This window comes from Ornithorhynchus anatinus, chromosome 4 (assembly GCF_004115215.2).
Source record: "Ornithorhynchus anatinus isolate Pmale09 chromosome 4, mOrnAna1.pri.v4, whole genome shotgun sequence".
Lineage (NCBI taxonomy): Eukaryota > Metazoa > Chordata > Mammalia > Monotremata > Ornithorhynchidae > Ornithorhynchus > Ornithorhynchus anatinus.
In genome coordinates this window covers 35011623-35032272 of record NC_041731.1, presented here as the reverse complement: position 1 = coordinate 35032272, position 20650 = coordinate 35011623, and the positions used below count along the sequence as shown (strand labels likewise).

Sequence of the window (20650 nt, the reverse complement as noted above, 5' to 3'; positions counted from 1 at the left end):
GAAATTTCCTTAGCCCTTGCGAGGACACTTAACTCTTCATCTAAGGGTCAAAACGCCTTGTTTCGTTAAAACTATCATCTTTACGAAAATGCTCAGCTCGGTCCAGTGGACATCGTTTCCTGGGTTAGGTTAAAATTGGGTTTATGATGATAGAGACAATCACGTCGGTGGCCAAAGAGCTGGTGGCACCGGCATCCTCAACTCCTCGTTTCAGACTACGATAGGCTCCTGAGTTTCCAGGCTAACGTCTGGCTCTGGCCCTGGAAAACCGGGAAGTCTGGACGAGGGGAGAAGAGTTTCTGGCTGTAAGCGTCGGAGGACTTTCGGGTCAAGGCCGCTACGAGCACCATCGCCAGCTAACACGGCCTTTTTGCACCACACCCTCCACGCTTGCCCCCTCACAACCGCCGTAGCGCTTCTGTACATATCCACTTAGAGACTCTATTATTTAAACGCTTACTCAATCTTGTGTCCATCTTGCCATTCCCTTTCCCCCCCCGTCATTGATTTTGTGTGTGTGTCTCTCTCTGGCTAGACTGCAAAACTCCTTATGGGCAGGGATCACATCGACTTACTCTACTACACACGCCCAAGGCTTAGGACAGTGCACGGCCTAGTGCGTAACGCACGGACCTGGGAGTCAGAAGGACCTGAGTTCTAATATCAACTCTGCTGCCTGTCTGCTGCGTGACCTTGGGCAAGTCATTTCACTTCTCTGTGCCTCAGTTCCCTCATCTGAAAAATGGGGATGAAGACTGTGAGCCCCATGTAGGAGATGGACTTTGTCCACCCTGATTAACTTGTATCTACCCCAGCACTCAGTAGAGTGGCTGGCATACACAGCATGAGCTTAACAAATACCATGAAAAAAATTGCCTTCCTTCCCTTCTTCCTAAGGCAACTTATTCTGCTGCTGCCCGGACAGCTAATTGAAATTCCACAATGAGAGCACCCAGACAAATTTTGATTCTCGCCACTGACCTCCACGGTTAACGATGTCTCTATTTGTTGCTGAATTCTACTTCCCAAGCGCTTAGTACAGTGCTCTGCACACAGTAAGCACTCAATAAATAGGACAGACATAATACTACTACTACTACTACTACTAATAATTGTGGTATTTGTTAAGTGCTTACTATGTGCCAGGCACTGTACTAAGCACTGCGGTAGATACAAGATAACCGGATTGAACAGAGCCCCTATTGCAGGGGTAATGCTGTGTGTTCGCAGAAATCTTTTAAAGCACTGAATTCCAAGTCAGGTATGGTCTTTCCCATGTTACGGATGGGCAAATTGAGGGACCGAGCAGGCTAAGTCTGCCCTAAGTCTAGACTGTGGCAGAAGTGAAAACAGACTGCAGGTCTCGCTACGCTCAGGGGAGGGGCTCAAGAAACACGAACGGCTGATGGGTTCGGGCAGCGTGTCCAAGGGGGGCGGGTTTCCAGCCTCCATCGGGGGCTCTTGCCACGGAGGCCGGAGGTTTTCCAGCTTGGGCTCTCTGCAGAGGCCCGGGAACCTCCTGCTTGGACAAGTCGCTCGAACAGTTGATGCGGTCACCTGCCCGAGTCGAAACACTTCCAGCTTCCGTGCAGGATTGGCGGCGCTGAGCAGGGCCGGACACCCCCGTGACTTTCGCCGGGAAGGCCGGAGCCCTCTCAGTCAAGTGTATTTACCGAGCGCTTATCGCGTGCAAGCACTTGGGAGAGTACCCTCGCACAGATACATTCCCTGCCCACAATGAGTTTACAGACTAGAGGGAGAGACTAATATAAATACACTAGAGATATGTACGTAAGTGCTGTGGGGCTGGGAAGGGGGATGAATAAAGGGAGCAAGGCAGAAGGGAGTGGGAGAAGAGGAAAGGGGGGGGTTTAGTCGGGGAAGGCCTCTTGGAGGAGATATGCCTTCAATAAGGGTTTGAGGGGTGGGGGGGAGATTACTCGTCTGTTGAATTTGAGGAGGGAGGGTGTCCCAGGCCAGAGGAAGGACGTGGGCGAGGGGTCGGCAGAGAGTTAGACGATTTCGAGGCAGAGTGAGAAGGTTAGCGTTAGAGGAGCCAAGTGTGCGGGCTGGGTTGTAGGTAGTAGGAGAGTAGAGAGGTGAGGTAGGAGGAGGGCAAGGTGATTGAGTGCTTCAAAGCCAACAGTGAGGAGTGTCTGTTAGATGCGCCACTGCCCTCTCGGCCCACTTTCTGCGCGAAGGGCTCAGGTCATCCGCAGTGCGGGTGCCAAGCGGGCAGGGAGTCGAGAGTTCGCTGCACACCAAAGATTTCAGCTACCAAGGGGGAAGCTCCGTAGTTAGGGTTGGACGACGGAGGCACGTCTCGATTTTCGTGACTTTTGAACTGAGCGATGGCCTCGGTTGGACCTGTCACCCGGGAGTTTCCTTCCTATTCTCTGGTGCTTTGCTGGTCCTGGTCCAAAAGAGTTCACTGACGACTTTAAGGTATCCCTCGCCCGAAGATTATAAAATGATTTCTTAGGACAGTAAAGTGCCATTAGGTTGTCTAAGAAACTGCAGCAGTAAAAAGCTAAGGGAAACCACTATCTCGCATGGCCTCAATTTCCCAGTGTGTAGGATAAGAGTCCGGGGTCATCCAGGTAGTTCACGACAGAGATGAGAATGGCTTCGATGCTTGCACTTGTCCTCAATAAAAATCACCATACCACAACCAGTCAATCGAGTGGGCCTTGTAATGATCCCCTCTCGTCTAAAAAAACCAATCAGACCATAGCTCGTCACTATGATTTATAATAAAGGCGGCTCATTTAAGCAGGTCAACGACTGGAGTCGGGATAACCACCTCCAGTGGAAGGAAAGTGATGTCAGGCGGCAGAGGTACTGTGATATTTCGACCAGATGGGCCGAATTCTACCCTGCTAGGCACATATTTAGGAGTCTTGCACAGAATCAATATTCATTTCTTTCTGAATGAGGTTAACTATACAAACTAGACCTGAAGAACCCAGGGAGCTGATGATTTTCTCTAAAATTACTTAGTCCTAAACATCGCATCATGCCACAGGTTCTCCCAAATTTTCATTTTGGCACGAACATCTTGGATGGTGAGTTAATATGTCAAATCAAGATGTGCTTCCTTTGAACACTAGGGAACAAGGTATGTACTGACTCCCACCCGGAGGAGCAATCCACTAAGTGGAATGACTTCTAGGATAAGAACCAGCATGGCCGAGTGGAAAGAGTACAGGCCTGGGAGTCAGAGGATCTGGATTCTAATCCCTTCTCCACCTCTTGTATGCTGTGTGACCGCAGGCAAGCCACTTCGCTTCTCTGTGCCTCAGTTCCCTCAGCTGCAAAAATGGGGATTCAATACCCGTTTTTCCTCCTATTGAGACTGTGAGCCCCATGGGGGACCTGTTCACCTTCTATCTACCCCGGAGCTTAGTACGGTGCTTTGCACATAGTAAACACTCAACAAATCCCACAGTTATCACTATTGCAGAACTAAGATGACATACACAGAGCACAAGTATCAGACAGACACAGCCCAGCCCACTAGCTCCATCCTATAACAAACCTTTGCTGGACTTTATCTGGTAGGTAAAGAACAGTGGCTCAAACCTGCCCCAGGAAAGGGGAGAGGATCAAAGTCCATCTTGAGAGTATCACAATCCCCTGAACATCTCCCTCGTCCAGGTACTTGGGAGATCAGCGCCCGAATCTCTACATTACTAAATTTCCTGGGATCATACGTGTTTCTGACTTTTTCAGGGCAAAAGAATCCTCTGGTCAGTAGACGAGCTGAAACCACCTCAGGGAGAGTTTCTTGCACCCGTGGTGCAAAGGATCACCTGAAAACTCTGACAACCTGCATCTCTGGCACATTTCTCTCTTTTTATAACGTTATTTGTGTGGAAGCAGATTCATCTTCCCTATCTCCTAGGAACTGGTAAAAAAAATTCTCCATTTCTCTAATATAAAATCCACCTCTGAAAAGTACCCAGCCACCGAGCGCACCGCCCCGGCCTAAACAACTGCAAACTGAGGTTTCAAGGTCACTGCCGAGACAGAGGCAGTGGAGCTTGTCTTTTGGCTGCTAGCGTGACCCTGAGATAACAGAGAAATTCCCGGAATTAACTGCGCCGCTGAATGCTCGATGTGGAGAATGGGGAAGGCCAATGGTGCCTATCAGCTTTAACGAGAACAGGGCCGCTTGATAACCAAGGGCGGAACAGTCAGCCCATCCTGGAATCGGAACAGATTTGACATTTTGAGGGTGGGGGGGGAGGGGGGGGGGACAGGTGGGAGGGGTCTGAGTTTTTCTCCGAGCATTAGGTCTAGCCTCTCCTGCCGAACCCATTCGACCCGTGGACTAGACGATAAGTCGGAAAATCGCTTCTATTTTCGGTTCTGCCTCTATCACAGTTACTAACTTGCTGAGTGACACCGGGCTTCCAATTCTCCACCTAAAACATGGCCACAGGGATGTCGTTAGACCCGAAAGGACCACGCCCGGCAAAGCGCTTTGAACTAAATGCAGCAAGATACTATTATTAAATTGTCCAGACTGGTAGGAGGCAGAGACTCAAATTCTGGGAACTGTTTGGGCTGGAGAAAACCATCAGCAGAGCAGCTGCTGCCATCCTCCAAGACGGATAAAAGAGCAGCTGGACCTACAGTCAGAGAGACCTACCGCCTTTCGAAAAAGAGACTTCCTTGGCTCAGAAAACAAAGGGAACTTGGAAGAATGGAAAGGAGAAAGGGAGGGAGGGGGAGTCCCGAAAAAATGGCGTTAGTTGGCCGGCGATTCGCCGGAAGCAAGGGTCCGTGAAAGTTTCGAGAGCAACCTCTTCAAACTTCAAAGTGGTCAAGAGTGCAGGTGCATTATATAATAATAATAATGTTGGCATTTGTTAAGCGCTTACTAAGTGCCGAGCACTGTTCTAAGCGCTGAGGTAGATACAGGGCAATCAGGTTGTCCCACGTGAGGCTCACGGTCTTAATCTCCATTTTACAGATGAGGTCACGGAGGGACAGAGAACTGAAGTGACTTGCCCACAGTCACACAGCTGACAAGTGGCAGAGCCGGGATATTCAGGGGAAAATACACATATCGGCAATCCCGCTATATAACTATACCCTTCACAGATGCAGCAAGCCAAGAATTCAACTAGGGCACCAAGACCACGAGCCCAGTCGAAGACGAAATCACTTTACCGTTGTCCGAAAACCCAGGAGCAGCTGGTTTTGAATAGTCTGCGGGGAAGGAGATGCAGCATTCTTCTGATAGCAAAACATGTATATGTGAGCGTGTACTCTGCTATAGCAGAACATCACAGAAGCCCCAAGCGTCGCAAGGGCAGTCGAGGAATGATATGCAAAGCTACCGCCCCTCACTGACAGCTGGTCACTACTGCAGCTTCACTTCACACTCTGACAAGAGATTAAAAAGGCAATATCAGGAAACCAATCACACACCCTATCACCGCCGTCGGGGTTTGGGTGCCGCTCTTCAATTCTTGCACGTTTACCACTTGAGGCACATTCTTCAGAGTTGATTCGGTCAAGGAGGTGCTCACGGCTATTAAAGGAATGAAAAAAAAAAAAGTCACATTAACCGCACTCATGAATTGAAACTGTCCCGTGTATACTGAGCAACCAGGAAATCTGTTTTTTTTAAAAAAACCCAATATCTGTTTAATAGAAGTCAGCAACGTATATAACTATACATAGTGGTATATCGGTCAGTGATATTTACTGAGCACTTACTATGTGCAGAGCACTGTAGTGGTATATCAGTCAATGATATTTACTGAGCGATTGCTGTGTACGGAGCACTGTACTAAGCACTTGGGAGAGTACGACAACAGACGCGTTCCCTGCCCATGGCCAGCTTAGAGACCCGAGGGGGAGACAGACATTAATATAAATAAAATTACAGATACGAACGTAAGTGCTGTGGGCCCGGGAGTGGCGATAAAGGGAGCAAGACGAGGTGACGCAGAAGGGAGTAGGAGAAGAGAAAAGGAGGGTTTAATCGGGGAAGGCCTCTTGGAAGAGATGTGCCTTCACTAAAGCTCTGAAAGAGCGGGAGGGGAGAGTAACTGTCGGATACGAAGAGGGAGGGCATTCCGGGCTAGAAGCAGGATGTGGGATAAATATGTATATTTATCAGAGGGACAGAAAAACCAAAGCTGAATGCCACAACAAAATGGAACTTTTTGCCCGATCGACCAGAGATTGTGGAGTGCACTCAAACTCAATTTAAAATAATTCACAACATTAACTTTTGGGAAAAAAAGGTAAGATTTTCATGGGTGAGCAGAGATCGATGACTCACTCAGGCCATCCGGCAGCAGGATAGTGCAGCAAAAGAATCAGAAGAGTTATATAAAGTTTTTTGGGAAATTTGGGCCAAATGGAAAGTCATCTAGAACCTACTTCCAGGGATACGTGGCCTTCAGGTTAGAAGCCCGCTCTGGAAGTGGATCTGCGCGTCCTTCCCACCCGCCTTCTCCCAGAGACGTTTGATTGGCTTTGATCAGGTTCAAATGGAAACCTGATGAATACAAATTAGCTCTTAGACATTTACAGCTTTAAAAGCAAAGCCCCTGTCTCCTTTAAAAGGGAAGACAGAGGCCAAGTCTGTTAAATCAATTTCATGGGACTTCACGTGGCTTCAGATCTGAGATGAAGGAACAGTACTGCTCTCCTTGGAGAGTTAAAGCTAAGATTAGAGACGTAGCTAGGGTCTTCAGGGCTGCCAGAAGGGATTACAATACACACACCAAAACCACCACCTGAAAAATGGAAATGGAAAGCTTAAAGGGAGGGAGCTTGCTGGACCAAAGTACACTTTGAAGAGAGAAGCAAGAGTCCCAGAGAAACCTGCCTAAGAGCGGCAAAGACAGTTCGTAGTCGGCCTCCCCGAAACCGTTCGGTGGCAGCTTTACCTGGAGGTTGGTTGGCCATCTGCCGCCTCAGGGCCGCAGCGGCAGCTGCTTGTGGGGCAGAGATGGTGACCGAGGGACCAGGTGCCCCGTGTTTGACCGTTTTGGTCGCCAGCATGGTGCTGTCGGCCCCTTGTGGAACGATTTTGCTGGCAGGCGCGGGCGCTGGGGAAAAACAAAAAATGGGAAAGGGATTCCGGTTAAAATGGGACTGCGGCCCTACAAGAAGGTACATCCAAGAGCTGGAATGTTAATTCCCCCTTAGTTAAGGCTAAACGGATAAGGAACCGGTCGCAGATTCACACCTTTCTAGAACCTGGGCAGAGGACCAAGGAAGCAGAGGTGACGCCCATTACCCCAAATCACTTGAGCTTACATGGTCAGCACTAGCAGTTACATGTTGGTTTCTACCTACCCTCAGCATTTCAAAGTATTTTACATCGGCCTGTAATCTATTCTGATTACCCTAAGTGCCGTCTCCATTAAAGTGGAAGATCCTTGTGGACGGGAGACATGGCTCATGCTTCTACTGTAGTTTCCCAAGCACTTAGTAGAGTCCACTGCACCCAGCTGGCCTTCCACAAATAGCAATATAACTACTTCAACTATTACTGTTGCTTTTCCAATGCCATATGCAGTATACTTACTCCCTCAACCTCGTCCTAATAACTTGAGACTAATCTGAAGGTATGTTTCCACTAACCTAAGTCTAAATCAACCAAGTCCCACATTCCTCCGAAAAACTCTCCGCCAGGTTGGTCACGTTTCACCTGTCCACGAGGCAGACCCCAAATCCCCAAACCCACACCTCTCTGCTCGAAGCAGGGGGTGGCTCATGAGTGGGGCAGGAAGTCACTTGCGGTGAAAAGGTTCTGATGTTTGAGATCAGAGCCGCTTCCTCGAAATGAGCGAGTGGCGTCTGCGAGGGAGCCTCATCCCTGAAAACCGTCTGATTCGGCCGTTCAAAGTCTTTGCTGCCTTTAAGGCGCACACACACCTCCTCCCTGAGCTAGACTGAGACGGGCCAGGACGAGGAAAGAAGGGGACCCCCGATGATAAGGTGCACTGACATACAGTCCTCCTCGGATAAAACCCTTCCCTGCTGGAAGCTGATGTTTTCTGGGTCAAAGCACAGGCAGCCCCGGCTACAAACTAAAGCTTTCAGGGAATGCTAGAGGCAAAAGATCTTTTCCTTTGCAAAGTCTTGTCAGCCTCCCTCCTGGGTTTCGGCAACACTTGCTTCTGTGAATCGACTTCCACAACCTCGATCTGAGATGGTACGAAGCACGGCTCCGGTTCGCAAACTAGTCACGGCCTTTAGAGAAAAAGGCAGGTTCTGCCATTATTTACTCACTTAAAGCTCCCATCAGACTAAGAGAAGCGTTCAGTGGCGGGTGGGGTTTGGCAAAGGGGGAAGCCTGGGTCAACAGACTGGGTTGGATGGAGGAAGTGCGAACCACGGGAGCATGGCGGGAGACTGGCGCCGGAGGAACTTCCTCATCTTGGTCCAAGGACTGAGAATCCTCGTTTTCCAGAGACTGGGAAATGGAGGATGTTGAGCTTACTTCATCCAAATCTTCAAAATACCTCTGAGAAAGGAAGGCTGATCGGGAGAGACTGGCTGCCGAAAGAAAAAAGAAAATCCACCAATCACGGGGAAGCACATCAAGGTATAAAGTAAGTCCTGCTCATAGCCAAGACAGAATTTTTTCTTCCTGGTAGTTGGTAAGTGCTTCTTATGTGACAGGCACTGTACTAGACACAGGCTAATCAGATTGGACACAGTCCATGTCCCACATGTCTTAATCCCCCTTTTCCGGATGAGGAAACTGAGGTGCAGAAGTGAAGCGACTTGCCCAAAACAGCAGCAGGCAAACAGCAGGCAAACGGTGGAGCCGGGATTAGAACTCATATCCTTCTGAGTCCCAGGCCTGTGCTCTATCCACCAGGCCACATTCCTTCTCAGACATTCAGAAATGTCTGAAGTGTCATGGATTTTAATTCTTGGCAACCACTGTTGTCATTTGCCAACGAGGATGGTAAGGGTCTGATGATGTGAGCCCATCACTGGGCAGGGATTGTCTCTATCTGTTGCCGAACTGTATATTCCAAGCACTTAGTACAGTGCTCTGCACGTAGTAAGCGCTCAATAAATTCTACTGAATGAAGCTTGGAAAATCCTTGGATGTGTGAGAGAAGATGATTCTGATGGTTCAGTAAAGGAAAAAGAATCGAAAGTAAGCAAGAGGCAAAGAGAAACAGGAAACAGAATTCAAAAACAGCAAGAGGCAAAGAGTGCTACTCGTTGGTGCTAAAGCAGACAGATGGGGGATTTCTGAGGAAGCGGCCACAGGGAGAGCAATAACGCACCGGGGCGGTAACACGGACATTGCCGTGGTGAGCCGAGTGCTTGTGCCCTCCTGCCGAGCCTGTCACTTTTTACCATTACTTCCAAGGAGAGCATCCTGCAATGGAAGTCAGAATGTGCCCTGTCCCCGCTCTACTGCAGAAGTCCCCAAACCAAGAGATAAAACCAGCCAACGCGGTGCTCCTCAAATCACAGGATTAAATCTAACCCATGTGCAATGCAGCCTACTCCCCCTGGAGTTCTTCCCGTGAGCAACACAAGTACCCAGGACCCGTAAAATGCAGCTTTCACGGAAGAGATACAACACGCTTGATGCTAACAACAAAATTTAGAATTATGGACCTTCTTAGCGATGGGGCTACCCGAGAGAAAGAGGGTAACTTTAGATTGGGATCTATGCTCTCAGCCCTGAGCTTTTATTTATGCTTTCCTTGATAATGAAATCACTGTGGGTTGGTTTTTTTTTAATTAACCTTGGTCCAAAAATATTCAACAGACTCTACTTGAGAAAGAACGGTCCCTGAGGAAGTTTCATTTTCCCAGTATTTTGTTTGTTTGCTTCCTCAATTTGGACCTGGGTTGGGTGTAAGTTCATCCTCTACACTCTAAGCTCGCTGTGGGAACGGAGCATGTCTACCAAACTCTGTTGTACTGCACTCTCCCAAGCACTTAGTAAGAATAATAACGATGGCTTCGTTAAGCCATACTATGGGCCGAGGACTGTTCTAAGGGCTGGGGGGGATACAAAGTAATCAGGTCGTCCCACAAGGGGCTCACAGTCTTAATCCCCATTTTACAGATGAGGTAACTAAGGTCCAGAGAAGTGAAGTGACTTGCCCCAAGTCACACAGCTGACAGGTTTAGGGAGCCGGGATTAGAACCCACAACCTCTGACTCCCAAGCCCGTGCTCTACCCACTGTAAGCGTGCAATAAATACATTGGTTGAAAACCTAAATTCTGAACAGTAAATGCAATCCAAAAGAAATGGGAACCCCCCCACCGACAAAACATTACGAGGCACATAACCTTTATGGACAAACTTAAATGTTCATAACTCTAACCCTTAGCAATAAAAAAAATACCACCAATAAATTATGACATTTACTTAAATTGTGGTCCATTTCTTGCCCTGTAGTTCAGTTGCATAACCCATAGAAAGTGTATTCCAGTGTGCTAAAAGGATACAGGAACAAAGAACTGTTTTGATCCTTCCTTTGTTGCACTGCACTTGAGGTCATGCACTGGACGTTCTGATGGGTAACTGGACTTGCAAGTGAAAAAGGCAGGTCCCAATTTTAAGTTGAACCAAATAAGCCTCAGTTTCAGGTGCACAGAGGAAGGCGAACTATTCCCACCAGCCCAAGTGTTGAGATTCCCGAAGGAAGAAAAGTGACTGAGTGCTGGCGGATATTTTCCTTCTGCCCTGAGCATTTTCCTCTCTTCCAACAAGAGAACGGGAAAAGGAAGTCCCGGAAAAACCCGCCCTCAGATTCCGGCTAGACGGTGGTTACCTGGAGCAGTGGATCGTATTGGCGGTGTCTTTCTCTTGGCCAGGAAATTTCTCAGCTGGGCCTGTTTCACGGGCGATAGTTTCGCTGAAAGAGATCACACGTCCCCATGAACACTCGACAGCCAGTGAAAATGGTTCCCAGTGAAAGGAGACAGAGTCAGGGGAGGGGGTTGCAAATTACCTGGGCCTTTGGGAAGGGACTTGGTGTGAGATTCCAAGGTGGTTTTCATCAAAACATTGCGTAGGCTCTCGAGGTCACTGTCAAAGCTGAAACGAGGAAGAGGGCTGAATACACACAAACCTTGCAGGGGGGAGAAGATACGCACATCGGCCTATGGAGAAACTGGACGTGAAAAGCGAGAGAACTCAAGCCTTAGGTGGAGACACCAGAGACGACCGCGTCACCCATACAGCAGAATTAATCTTGGTGAACCAACACCGTATCCACCCCCAGCCCAGTCACTCCGCCTGGGGTTGGATGCTTCAGCAGAGAAACCAGAGACAACCCCATTACTAGGCCCCCAGTGCCTGACTACCTGATTCGGGAGAAATCAGCGCCGAGATGGGACGTGTTGCGACCGAAAGGGTCACTGACTACTGAGACGACCACCCGAGGCAAAAACATCACCCGGGGCTCGGCCGGCCGGCTGACGGCGCCGTCTGCCGAAGCCCGAGAATTGATTCGCCACTATGAAGGACTCCATACACTTTTGAAGAAGGGTAGGCGCAACGCTGAGCACGACTGGAGAGCAAAGGATTTCTTGAGAGGATAGGCAGCTTAAAAGGACGATGGGAATCATGCAACTCAGGAGAAGCAGCCCGGCGTAGTGGACAGTGCACGGGACTGGGAGTCAGGAGGTCATGGGTTCTAATCCCGGGTCTGCCACCTGTCTGCCGTGTGACCTTGGGCAAATAACTTCTTGCGCCTCAGTTACCTCGTCTGTAAAATGGGGATCGAGATTGTGAGCCCATTGCAGGACCCGGTTTGCTTGTACCAACCCCAAGGCTAAGTACAGTGCCTGGTACATAATGAACACTTTACAAATACCACAATTATTATCATTATCATCATCAACTCAAGAAGTACACTGCCCTGGGGCCCGTTTTCCTCCCCTCAACACACCTCTGAGTGTTGCCGTGGGGAGGGGAGGTGTCACCGAGGATGCTCCACTGAGAAGTTTGGTTGTAAAGGCGGAGCTGCTGCAGACTGTCCACTAGGTGATTCAGCCTCTTCCTCTGCTGGTTGATGATCTCCCGGTTGTTGGCCAGGGTATTGAACAGCGTTTCTCGTTCTGGAACCAGCAGGCGCCTGTGGAAGGTGGTGAGAAACTCATTTTAAAGGGGGTAACTGGAATACCCGGGGGGGGGGGGGGAGCACCAGACCCCCAGCTTCCTTCCAGGAAAGGAGTTCAAGAACCACACGGCCTAGTGGAAAGAGCACCAGCCTGGGACTCAAGAGGACCTGGGTTCTAATCCCGGCTCCAAAAGTCGCCTACTCTGTGACCTTTCATAGGTCACAACTTCTCTGTGCTTCAGTTTCCTCGTCTCTAAAATGAGGATGAAAGACCTGTTCTCCCTCCCCCTTACAATGTGAGCCTCATGGGGGGCAGGGGTGACATCCGACCTTTTATCCTGTATCTAACCCAGTGCTTGCCACACAGTAAGTGCTTAACAAATATCACGATCATCATCACCATCGTTACTAGTAATAGCAGTAATGACAATAGTCACTTTGTTACATTAGGTCAGAACTGGGGTTCAAAGTTTGTTTTATACTGTAGTCTTCTAGTCTGGAGTAAGTTTTTGTTTGAGTAGGCCACGCCTGGGGGGTGTCGCGACCTCCTAAATTTGGGAGGGCCAATTCAGCACACAGATTTACTGATTACGGGACAAACGGAAGGAGAGTTTATTACCACAAGTCAACTAGGGAGGTTCAATGATGGAAGAATTCACACCCTAATTCCAAGGCAATTTGACAGACATCAAAGAGGGTAACCCCCGATTAGACCGAAAGCCCGTCAAAGGACAGGGACTGTCTCTCTCTGTTACCGATTTGTACATTCCAAGCGCTTAGTACAGTGCTCTGCACATAGTAAGCGCTCAATAAATACTATTGAATGAATGAATAACGAACTAGGGGGACAATGTGGCGGGGAAAAGGATGAATTCCCTCGTCCTCACTTTTGTTTCTTTTTCTGTTCTAGATGTCGGTCCCACTCCAAATCCAGAACGTCATTCACATCTTGGACGGCAAACTTCACGTACTGATGCAAGCGCCGAATTTCCTACCAAGAAAAAGTATCAAAATGCCAAGCTACTCATTTTCCCATAGTTCAGATCCATTTATGAAGCCTGAGGGGGATAGAGAAAAAGCAGATTGAAAGAACTACAGCAAACAACCTTCTTATTTCTAAAGCAGAGCGGGCTCGCCGCAGGTTTGGAAAGAGACATTACCGTACAGGTTTTTGACAGGGAAACAGAAAATGCTTTTGAAACTTTCTAGCCAGGATGAGCAATAACATCAAGAGAAAACTTCATTTTGCAATTGGGAAAGGGAGAGCAAAGCGAGGGGAGAAAACAAAGCAAATGGGCATCTATGTCCCCATGACTCTGGAAAACACATACTCTTGCCTAGGTCTCATTTTTCAGCCCCCGTGAAGCGACTCGGTGAGATCTAGGAAATTTCCACTGCACTCTGACGCTCGGACAGACACCCATTCTGTTTTACTCTCTGCCACCCATGAAATTAACTGCAGTACCGTAAGTCATTTATAAATCACCATCACCCTACAAAGCGTTTGCTCAAAATAATCCTAGAAAGAGCCATTCGGGGAAAAAAAAAGGAAAGGGAGGGCGGAAATAGGTTAATGTTAAAAGAACCATACAGGTAGATTTTTAGAACCTATTGGCTGAGAAAAATTCATACCAGTGCCCCCCCGATTTTCATTCATTACGCAGCCTGGCGTGGGACTGGGAACTGAGAGACCAGGTCTGCCACAGCCCTGCGGTGTGACCTTGGGCTTTCACTTAACCACTCTGGGCCCCAGTTTCCTCACCTGTAAAATGGGGATAAGATAGACTGGGAGCCTTGTGTGGGACAGGGTCTGTATCCAACCTCTTAACTTTTCCTACCTACCCCAGCACTAACCACATAGTGACCACTTAATAAATGCTATAATAATTCTCACCATCAATCCTTCCTATGCCTAACAAATGCCCCTAACCATCGGTAATCAATCACAGTATTCATCGACAATCTGGCAAAGAGGAAAAACGAGTGAAGCTAACAAAGACGATGAAAATCCTTACTTGCATGCAGGTAGATAATTCTTACCTACATACCTGATTTCTGAGGCCCCGTCTAATTGTTTCGAGACTTGGGTCCCGATTTCAACTGAATGGTTGGGCTTAAAGTCGGGAAGATTTGGTCTTGACTCTCAAGAGCCCCAACCTGGAGCTCAGGGCTTATACCCGTCGGCAGGGGGATGTCATAAGATTCCTAGGCGTGCTGACTGCCTTTTGGAGGTGCTACAGAATCCCTTACCTGAAGCTGGGCCTCACTCTTGGGATCCAGAGGTCTCTTATAGAGTAAATGCAGATAGCCGGAGTCACGGTTCCTTTCATTCTGTTCTCTTGCCTCTTCAACCCCCACGAATCCCTCCAGCAACGTTGTCTTCAGGGTGCTGATATCTCCATGAAGGGACTGTAAAGGAGTCAAGTGTAAATGCATGAGGAGGGCACCTGGTTTTGCAGGAGGACCAAGTCTCAGCTTCTGGAACAGGTTCCCAGGTCGCTAGAACACAGTCTGCCGAAAAGGGCATCCTTGAAAGAGGAAGCCAGTGGGTGACCTAAAAGGATGGCCAGCCTGCAAAATCCAAAAGATTACAACGGGGCTTTGCTCGTTTTGAAAGATGAAGCTGAGTCCTTGGTCCCAAAGAATGAAGCAGAAGGACCTACCGTGCTACTCCGAGAGAGGGCCCGGCTGGTCATTGGTCCAGGAGGTGGTTTGAGCTGTGGGGGGACAAGGTCAAGAGGTCCTCACCTCCGTGGTCTCTTTGATTTCCAAGAGGAAAGTGTGCAGGTCGTCCGATTCCTTCCGCAGCAGCTTCATCTCCTCAGGAGTTCCCACCTGGAAGCAGGCTTTGGAGGTTCGGCTTTTCAGCTCTTCCATCTCCTTTTGGAAGTGAGCTATCTGCAAGATCCCACAGAGAAGACAGATTGGAAGCCACTGGATGAGCGAGCTTGAAAGGAGGTCACTGCCACTAGGGATGCTCCTGAAGTCTGAGCGCAAGGGCAGGGGATTAAAAGTCTACCAAAGCGCTACGCTTGTAGTTGCCAAATTTGCTTGGCTACGGTCAACAGAAGACAATATTACCTCCTCTCTGATCCCGGCCATGATCGGATCTGACTCCTTCCACTGATGTACTTGCTTCTCCCCTGCAGTGGCAGGTTGGGGAGATCTACCCTGCAATGGAAAGGAGCAAGTTTAACAATCAATTTCATTGTAACACGTTGCAGAGGCAGCAGGAGGCAGCCTGATTTTCCATCAAAACATTTAATTAATCTTATTTATTGAGTCCTTACTATGTGCGGAGCACCTTACTAAGCGTTTGGGAGAATACCACAGAATTCCCCGACATGTTCTCTGCCCATAACAAGCTTTCGGTCTAGAGGGGGAGACAGGACACTAATATAAATAATATAATCGAGGTCACCTGGCAGCTAGGTGTCTTGAACACCCCTGGTTAACTATAATAGATACCATTAAGGCGGGCTCTGGGCCGCCAACTCAATTGGAAAGAGTTCTGGGAGAAAGACTTACAAAAGCAAGATGGGGATTCAAATGCCAATTCCCCTGGTTGTCCAAGGAAAGCGCATGAGAATGCATGCAGGAGCTCACCAGTGGGGATTTTCCTCTGCTTTAGATGGCGTGAGCCCAAATGCCACAGCGTGTTTTAAAAGAAGGGGGAAACGAGAGGACGCACAAGCACAGTTGACCAGGAGAAAGGAAGCGATCTTAGGGTCTTTGGAGTGGGCGGTTTGTAAAAATGGACTTTCAGCCTCACACCCATCTGTTGCAGAGGGTTTAACGTGGAGGAACAGCCGTTACAGGGAAAAGGTGAATTCTACTTTCGCTTGGGAGATTACAGTCCAAAGGGAGTGACAGATCCTTTCGAGGACTGGGTCAACCCATAGTTTCTGACCACCCTGACCCAAGGACCAGGGCAGACTGGGCCCCCGAAACAAGCGATTTTTTTTTTTTTTTTACCTGAGTGGAAGTTGGCTTCGTAGATGAGGGGGTAATTCTGGCAGATTTCTGTACCATGGAGGCGACGGGACCACTCTGAGCAGAGCGCACCCCTGGAACACGAAAGAGCCCAGTGGTAAATATGCATCCCCAGCGGAGGTCAGAACTCGCTGGCCAGTGTCCTACATCTCCCCTCTCCCAACTAGAAGGGCGTTTCTGAGTGCTCATCAATTTTGGAAAGTAAACTTAGGATACTAATTCAGTAGTCCAATTTCCCCAAAACAAGGAAAGGAACTGTGTGCTGATTCTGATACTCAAAGACCAAACAGCTGACGAAGAAGAAGCTTTGTATTTTTCCACCGCCGTTTATGAAAATCAAACTGCTGAGACCAGCACTAAAACTGGGATCAAACTCTCTGAGGATACTCTACGCCCGGCAAATCCCGACTTGGGTCTGGTTTCTTCGTGAGCTTCGGAAAAGTCAGTTCACTTGTTCACCTCTTCATCTGCAACCAAGACCATTTCAGAGGTAACAAGTACTAACTGCCATTCGCAGACCCATTCTCATTCACTGGCTTCTAACTGCATCGGAGTCCAAAGAGGAGAAGGGCAGAACCCGATGCAATGGACGGCTACCAATCAATCGATCGATCGATAATATTTACCGAGTATTCAGTGTGCGCACAGCACTGTACTAATGCTTGGGAGAGTACACAGTATAACGGAGTTGGTCGATACAGCCCCTGTCCACAGTGAGCTTACAGTCTAGAGAGAGAGACGGACATTAAGCAGCTTGGCTGAGAGGGTACAGCACAGGCCCGGGAGTCAGAACGACCTGGGTTCTAATTCCGGCTCTGCCATCTGTCTGCGGTGTGACCTTCGCTACGGTCACTTCGCTATCATTCTCTGGGCCTCCGTTACCTCATCTGTAAAAATGGGGGTTAAGCCTGTGAGCTCCATGTGGGACAGGGACTGTGTCCAATGTGATCTGCATGTATCCACCTCAGCGCTTAGTAAAGTGCCCGGTGCACAGTAAGCGCCTAACGGATACCACCATCATTACTGTAAATGACGTTCTGCTGGTCTCCGACAGAGGAAATATCGGGCCATGTAACCACACCACCTGGCGGTTCTCCAATCAGGAGAGGAGAAGGGTCAGCGTAAAATCTGCTGGGAGGGGACGGCAAAGGAAAAGAGCTACTGGAATTCCTCTTGACGAGGCTCAAGCACGCGGAAGCGAACTAAGTCAACCTTCCTAAATCATACCTGCAGCTGATGTTGACGTGGAGGACTTTACAGAAGTCGGGCTGGTTGAAGCTGACAGAGGGGCGCAATGGCTGACCGGCCCCCCCGGGGCCGACTTGGAGGCGGTGGAAAGCGCCAACACTGAGGGGCTGCTCTGGGCGTTGGAAACAGGGGTAGATGCCTCCACAGCAGCAAACCTGAAAGAGAGCCTGGCCTGTGACAGATATCAATTCCACCCCAAAACCATCCCGTGGGGAAATTTATTGGGAATCTCTCTGACCGGGTGGGTGCTGGAAGGGGTCAGGATATCCATTTATTCTTGACTCCTCTGATTTAGAAACAAATTCTTCTCGCTCCCCAAGAGTTGCCATAATATCAAGAGACTATTTAGTGGGAAGGTGCTGAGATGAATGTGCCCCGAGGTGACATTCCTAACGTCCTTTGTACGTGGGGAAGCGGCATGCCCTAGTGGAAAGAACCCGGATCTGGGAGTCAGAGGACCTGGCTTCTGATCCCGGCTCTGTCAAGTGCTTGCTGTGTGAGCTTGGGCAAGTCATTTCTTTGTGCCTCAGTTCCCTCAACCGTAAAACGTAAACACCTGTTCCCCTTCCTACTTAGACTGTGACCCCCCCGTGGGAAAGGGACCGCGTCCAACCTGATTAACTTGTTCCTGCTTCCGACCTCAGGATGGTGTCTGACACACAGTAAGTGCTTAACAGATGCCATTAAAAAAATCCAGAGTTAGGACACAGCGATCGCTCCTGAAAGCCCTGAAAATGGAATTCCACATGGCCAGGGCGTCAACATTTACTGAGAACCCACTGGATCGAGGATTGCAACGGGCCCTGAAAGTGGCTACCGAGGGAGGAGGAGACAGAGTCTTTAGCCTCAAGGGTCCTACGTGGCCCTCTGCTATTCCTAGATAGGAGAACCTTCCGACCCCATAGGTCAACCTGGATTGTCCCCGCCCACTGTCCGCTCCCCACACTGGAATTAGCTGTGTTCCAAATGATCAGTGAGCACACATTTGCACAAAACCAAACACGCTCCACTGGACACTCCACTGACACTCCACTTACTTTTCACTAAGGTTTACGCTGACGGCAGAAGCGGCAGGTGGGAAAGGCTGCTTCGGTCCCACGTGTGGGATAGACGCGTTAGCCACCGGGGTGCTTTCCAGAGTGGGTTTAAAACTGGTAGCTCCAAAAGAGAAGGAGGAGGAGGCAGTCGTTGCCATGGGAGCCGCTGAGGGGACCGGAGCTTTGGATGTCGGAGGGGCGAAAGAAAATCCGGCTGCTCCGGTTAAAGCAGACCCCGGGGCCGGCTTGGTGCTGTCTGACGCAAAGGGGTACGGAGGGGGATCGCCAGGCAACGAGCTGCCCGACTTCAAGGTCGAAGAGGCAAAGGTGAAGGTGGCGGCGGAGCCGGTGGCCGGAGGAAGAGAGGAGGAGGAGGAGGGCGTGGAAGAAACGAGAGATAAGGGTGGGACGGGAGCGGAGGCTAGAGCCGGTGAAGTTTCAGGCTTCAGAGAAGACTGAGAGGAGGTCGCGGTTGTGGTTGTACTTCCTGGACGGAAATGAAAAACAGAAGACGGGTGAACATTTTCCTGAGAGAAGCTGCAGTTCAAGTCCAAGCCCTACGCAACGGAAAGCAATACGCTCAGTTCTTCTACAGTGCTTTCTGAATTTAGTGCAATTCAAAACAAAACCAAATAAACAACAAAAAAAACCCCTCTTGGGGAATTTCAGAAGATCCTTCTGACAACGCAAGTTGGACAATTCCTAGCAATAGAGGAATCTGAAGTTAACAATGTCAATTATGGTCTCATCTTTGCACCCCCCATCTCCTCACCCACTGATTCCTGTTGAATTACTGGTTTCTACTACACGCTCTTCCCATAAAACGGAGCTGTTTAGGAACACAGCCGTGGCACGACAGCACAACCGAGAAGCAGCGTGGCGCAGTGGAAAGAGCACGGGCTTTGGAGTCAGGGCTCATGAGTTCGAATCCCAGCTCTGCCACTTGTCAGCTGTGTGACTGTGGGCAAGTCACTTAACTTCTCTGTGCCTCAGTTCCCTCATCTGTAAAATGGGGATTAAGACTGTGAGCCCCACGTGGGACAACCTGATTCCCCTGTGTCTACCCCAGCGCTTAGAACAGTGCTCTGCACATAGTAAGCGCTTAACAAATACCAACATTTAACCGAGTGGATCTGGATTAGGTTCTTGCCATAACCAGGCACAAGAACGCTCACATCTTGGGCTTTAAAATTCAAGGTGTAACTACGAGGGTGTACGATCACGTTCTTGGCTGCTGGTTTGGAAGAACTGGTGGTGGTCAAAAATAAAATCAGGTCGTTTTCGAGTGTAGTTTTTTGAATGCAGTTACCTATTACCTCTCTCAGGCTTACAGTCAGACTGTTTTGGGGGAGAGGTAATAGGAGGTGATCTCACTCACACATACTACAGCCGTACCAAGCACTGAGACATCGCCAAGTGTGGAGTTAGCTGGGACGACTTCTCAGACCCCCAAAAATCTTTCCACTGAATCTGCAAGACGGCAGCATGGCAATAACACGGAGACTGCTTCCTTTACAGGAGTTTAAAATGTTCCTAAAAGATCCTCTTGCGATCGCCTGTCGGCGAAGGAAACCTGAGGAAGGACACGTGCCATACCTGGTGATCTGGGCTGTCGCTCTCCTTCTACTGGCAGTGGCTCTGGGATTCTCATGAGGCAACGGACCCCAGGGTTTTGATTAATCATATAAAATGGGCATAATACACCATCCGTTGAAAGCAACATGAGAACCGGAGCGGGAGGAAGGGTCTTTTCATCACCTGTCAAAGAGCAAGAGTGATGAAGAAGAAAAGAGTCAATTTAGAGCCCAGACTTTGGGGGGGAGGGAAGAGAGGGAGGAGAGAGGGAAAGGGGGAAAGGAATAAGGAGAGAGGAAGGAGAGGGAGGGGTAGAAGGAGGAGAGGGAGAGAGAGAGAGGAAGAAGGAGGAGAGGAAGACGGGGGGGGGGGGAGAGGAAGAGGGAGAGAGGGAGAGGCCGAGGAGAAGGGTAGAAAGGAGAGAGGGAGAGGAAGAGGGAAACAGGGAGAGACCAATCATCCACACAAAAGGCTGGCCCGATGAGTCCATCACTGCAAAGGAGCGCACAGTTGAAGTCAGAACGTTCTGACTGTGGAGTCGAGCACAAAAGAAAAGAATCGCCTTTAGCACTGTTGGGAGGTGTTTAAAGAGAGCCACGGCAGCTATCAGACAATCAGCAGCCTGCTGCGCCCCTCACTAGACCGCTTCATCACAGCTGGAATTCTGGCCCCGTCCCAAAGCCCCTCGGTTTTAATATCTCTCGGAGCTCTGA

General features: G+C 49.3%; 1 protein-coding gene across 5 annotated transcripts in view; it reads right to left on the bottom strand.

The window, feature by feature from the left end:
- The window catches only part of NUP214 (nucleoporin 214), a 76912-nt gene that overhangs the window by 38486 nt on the left and 17776 nt on the right, over positions 1-20650 (bottom strand). For 2 of the 5 annotated variants that reach the window (XM_029062477.2, XM_029062480.2), the window contains exons 11-24: positions 19959-20120; positions 18363-18849; positions 17305-17480; positions 16060-16151; positions 15166-15255; positions 14833-14982; positions 14335-14493; positions 12972-13075; positions 11914-12099; positions 10972-11057; positions 10792-10875; positions 8266-8532; positions 6915-7076; positions 5440-5542 (exon numbers count right to left, since the gene is read on the bottom strand). In XM_029062477.2, the coding sequence (XP_028918310.1) occupies positions 5440-5542; positions 6915-7076; positions 8266-8532; positions 10792-10875; positions 10972-11057; positions 11914-12099; positions 12972-13075; positions 14335-14493; positions 14833-14982; positions 15166-15255; positions 16060-16151; positions 17305-17480; positions 18363-18849; positions 19959-20120 (2308 nt within the window). Of the gene's footprint in view, positions 1-5178; positions 5279-5439; positions 5543-6914; positions 7077-8265; positions 8533-10791; positions 10876-10971; positions 11058-11913; positions 12100-12971; positions 13076-14334; positions 14494-14832; positions 14983-15165; positions 15256-16059; positions 16152-17304; positions 17481-18362; positions 18850-19958; positions 20121-20650 lie in introns of those variants that run through there. The other 3 variants (XM_029062479.2, XM_029062481.2, XM_039911771.1) reach the window with 3 other exon arrangements.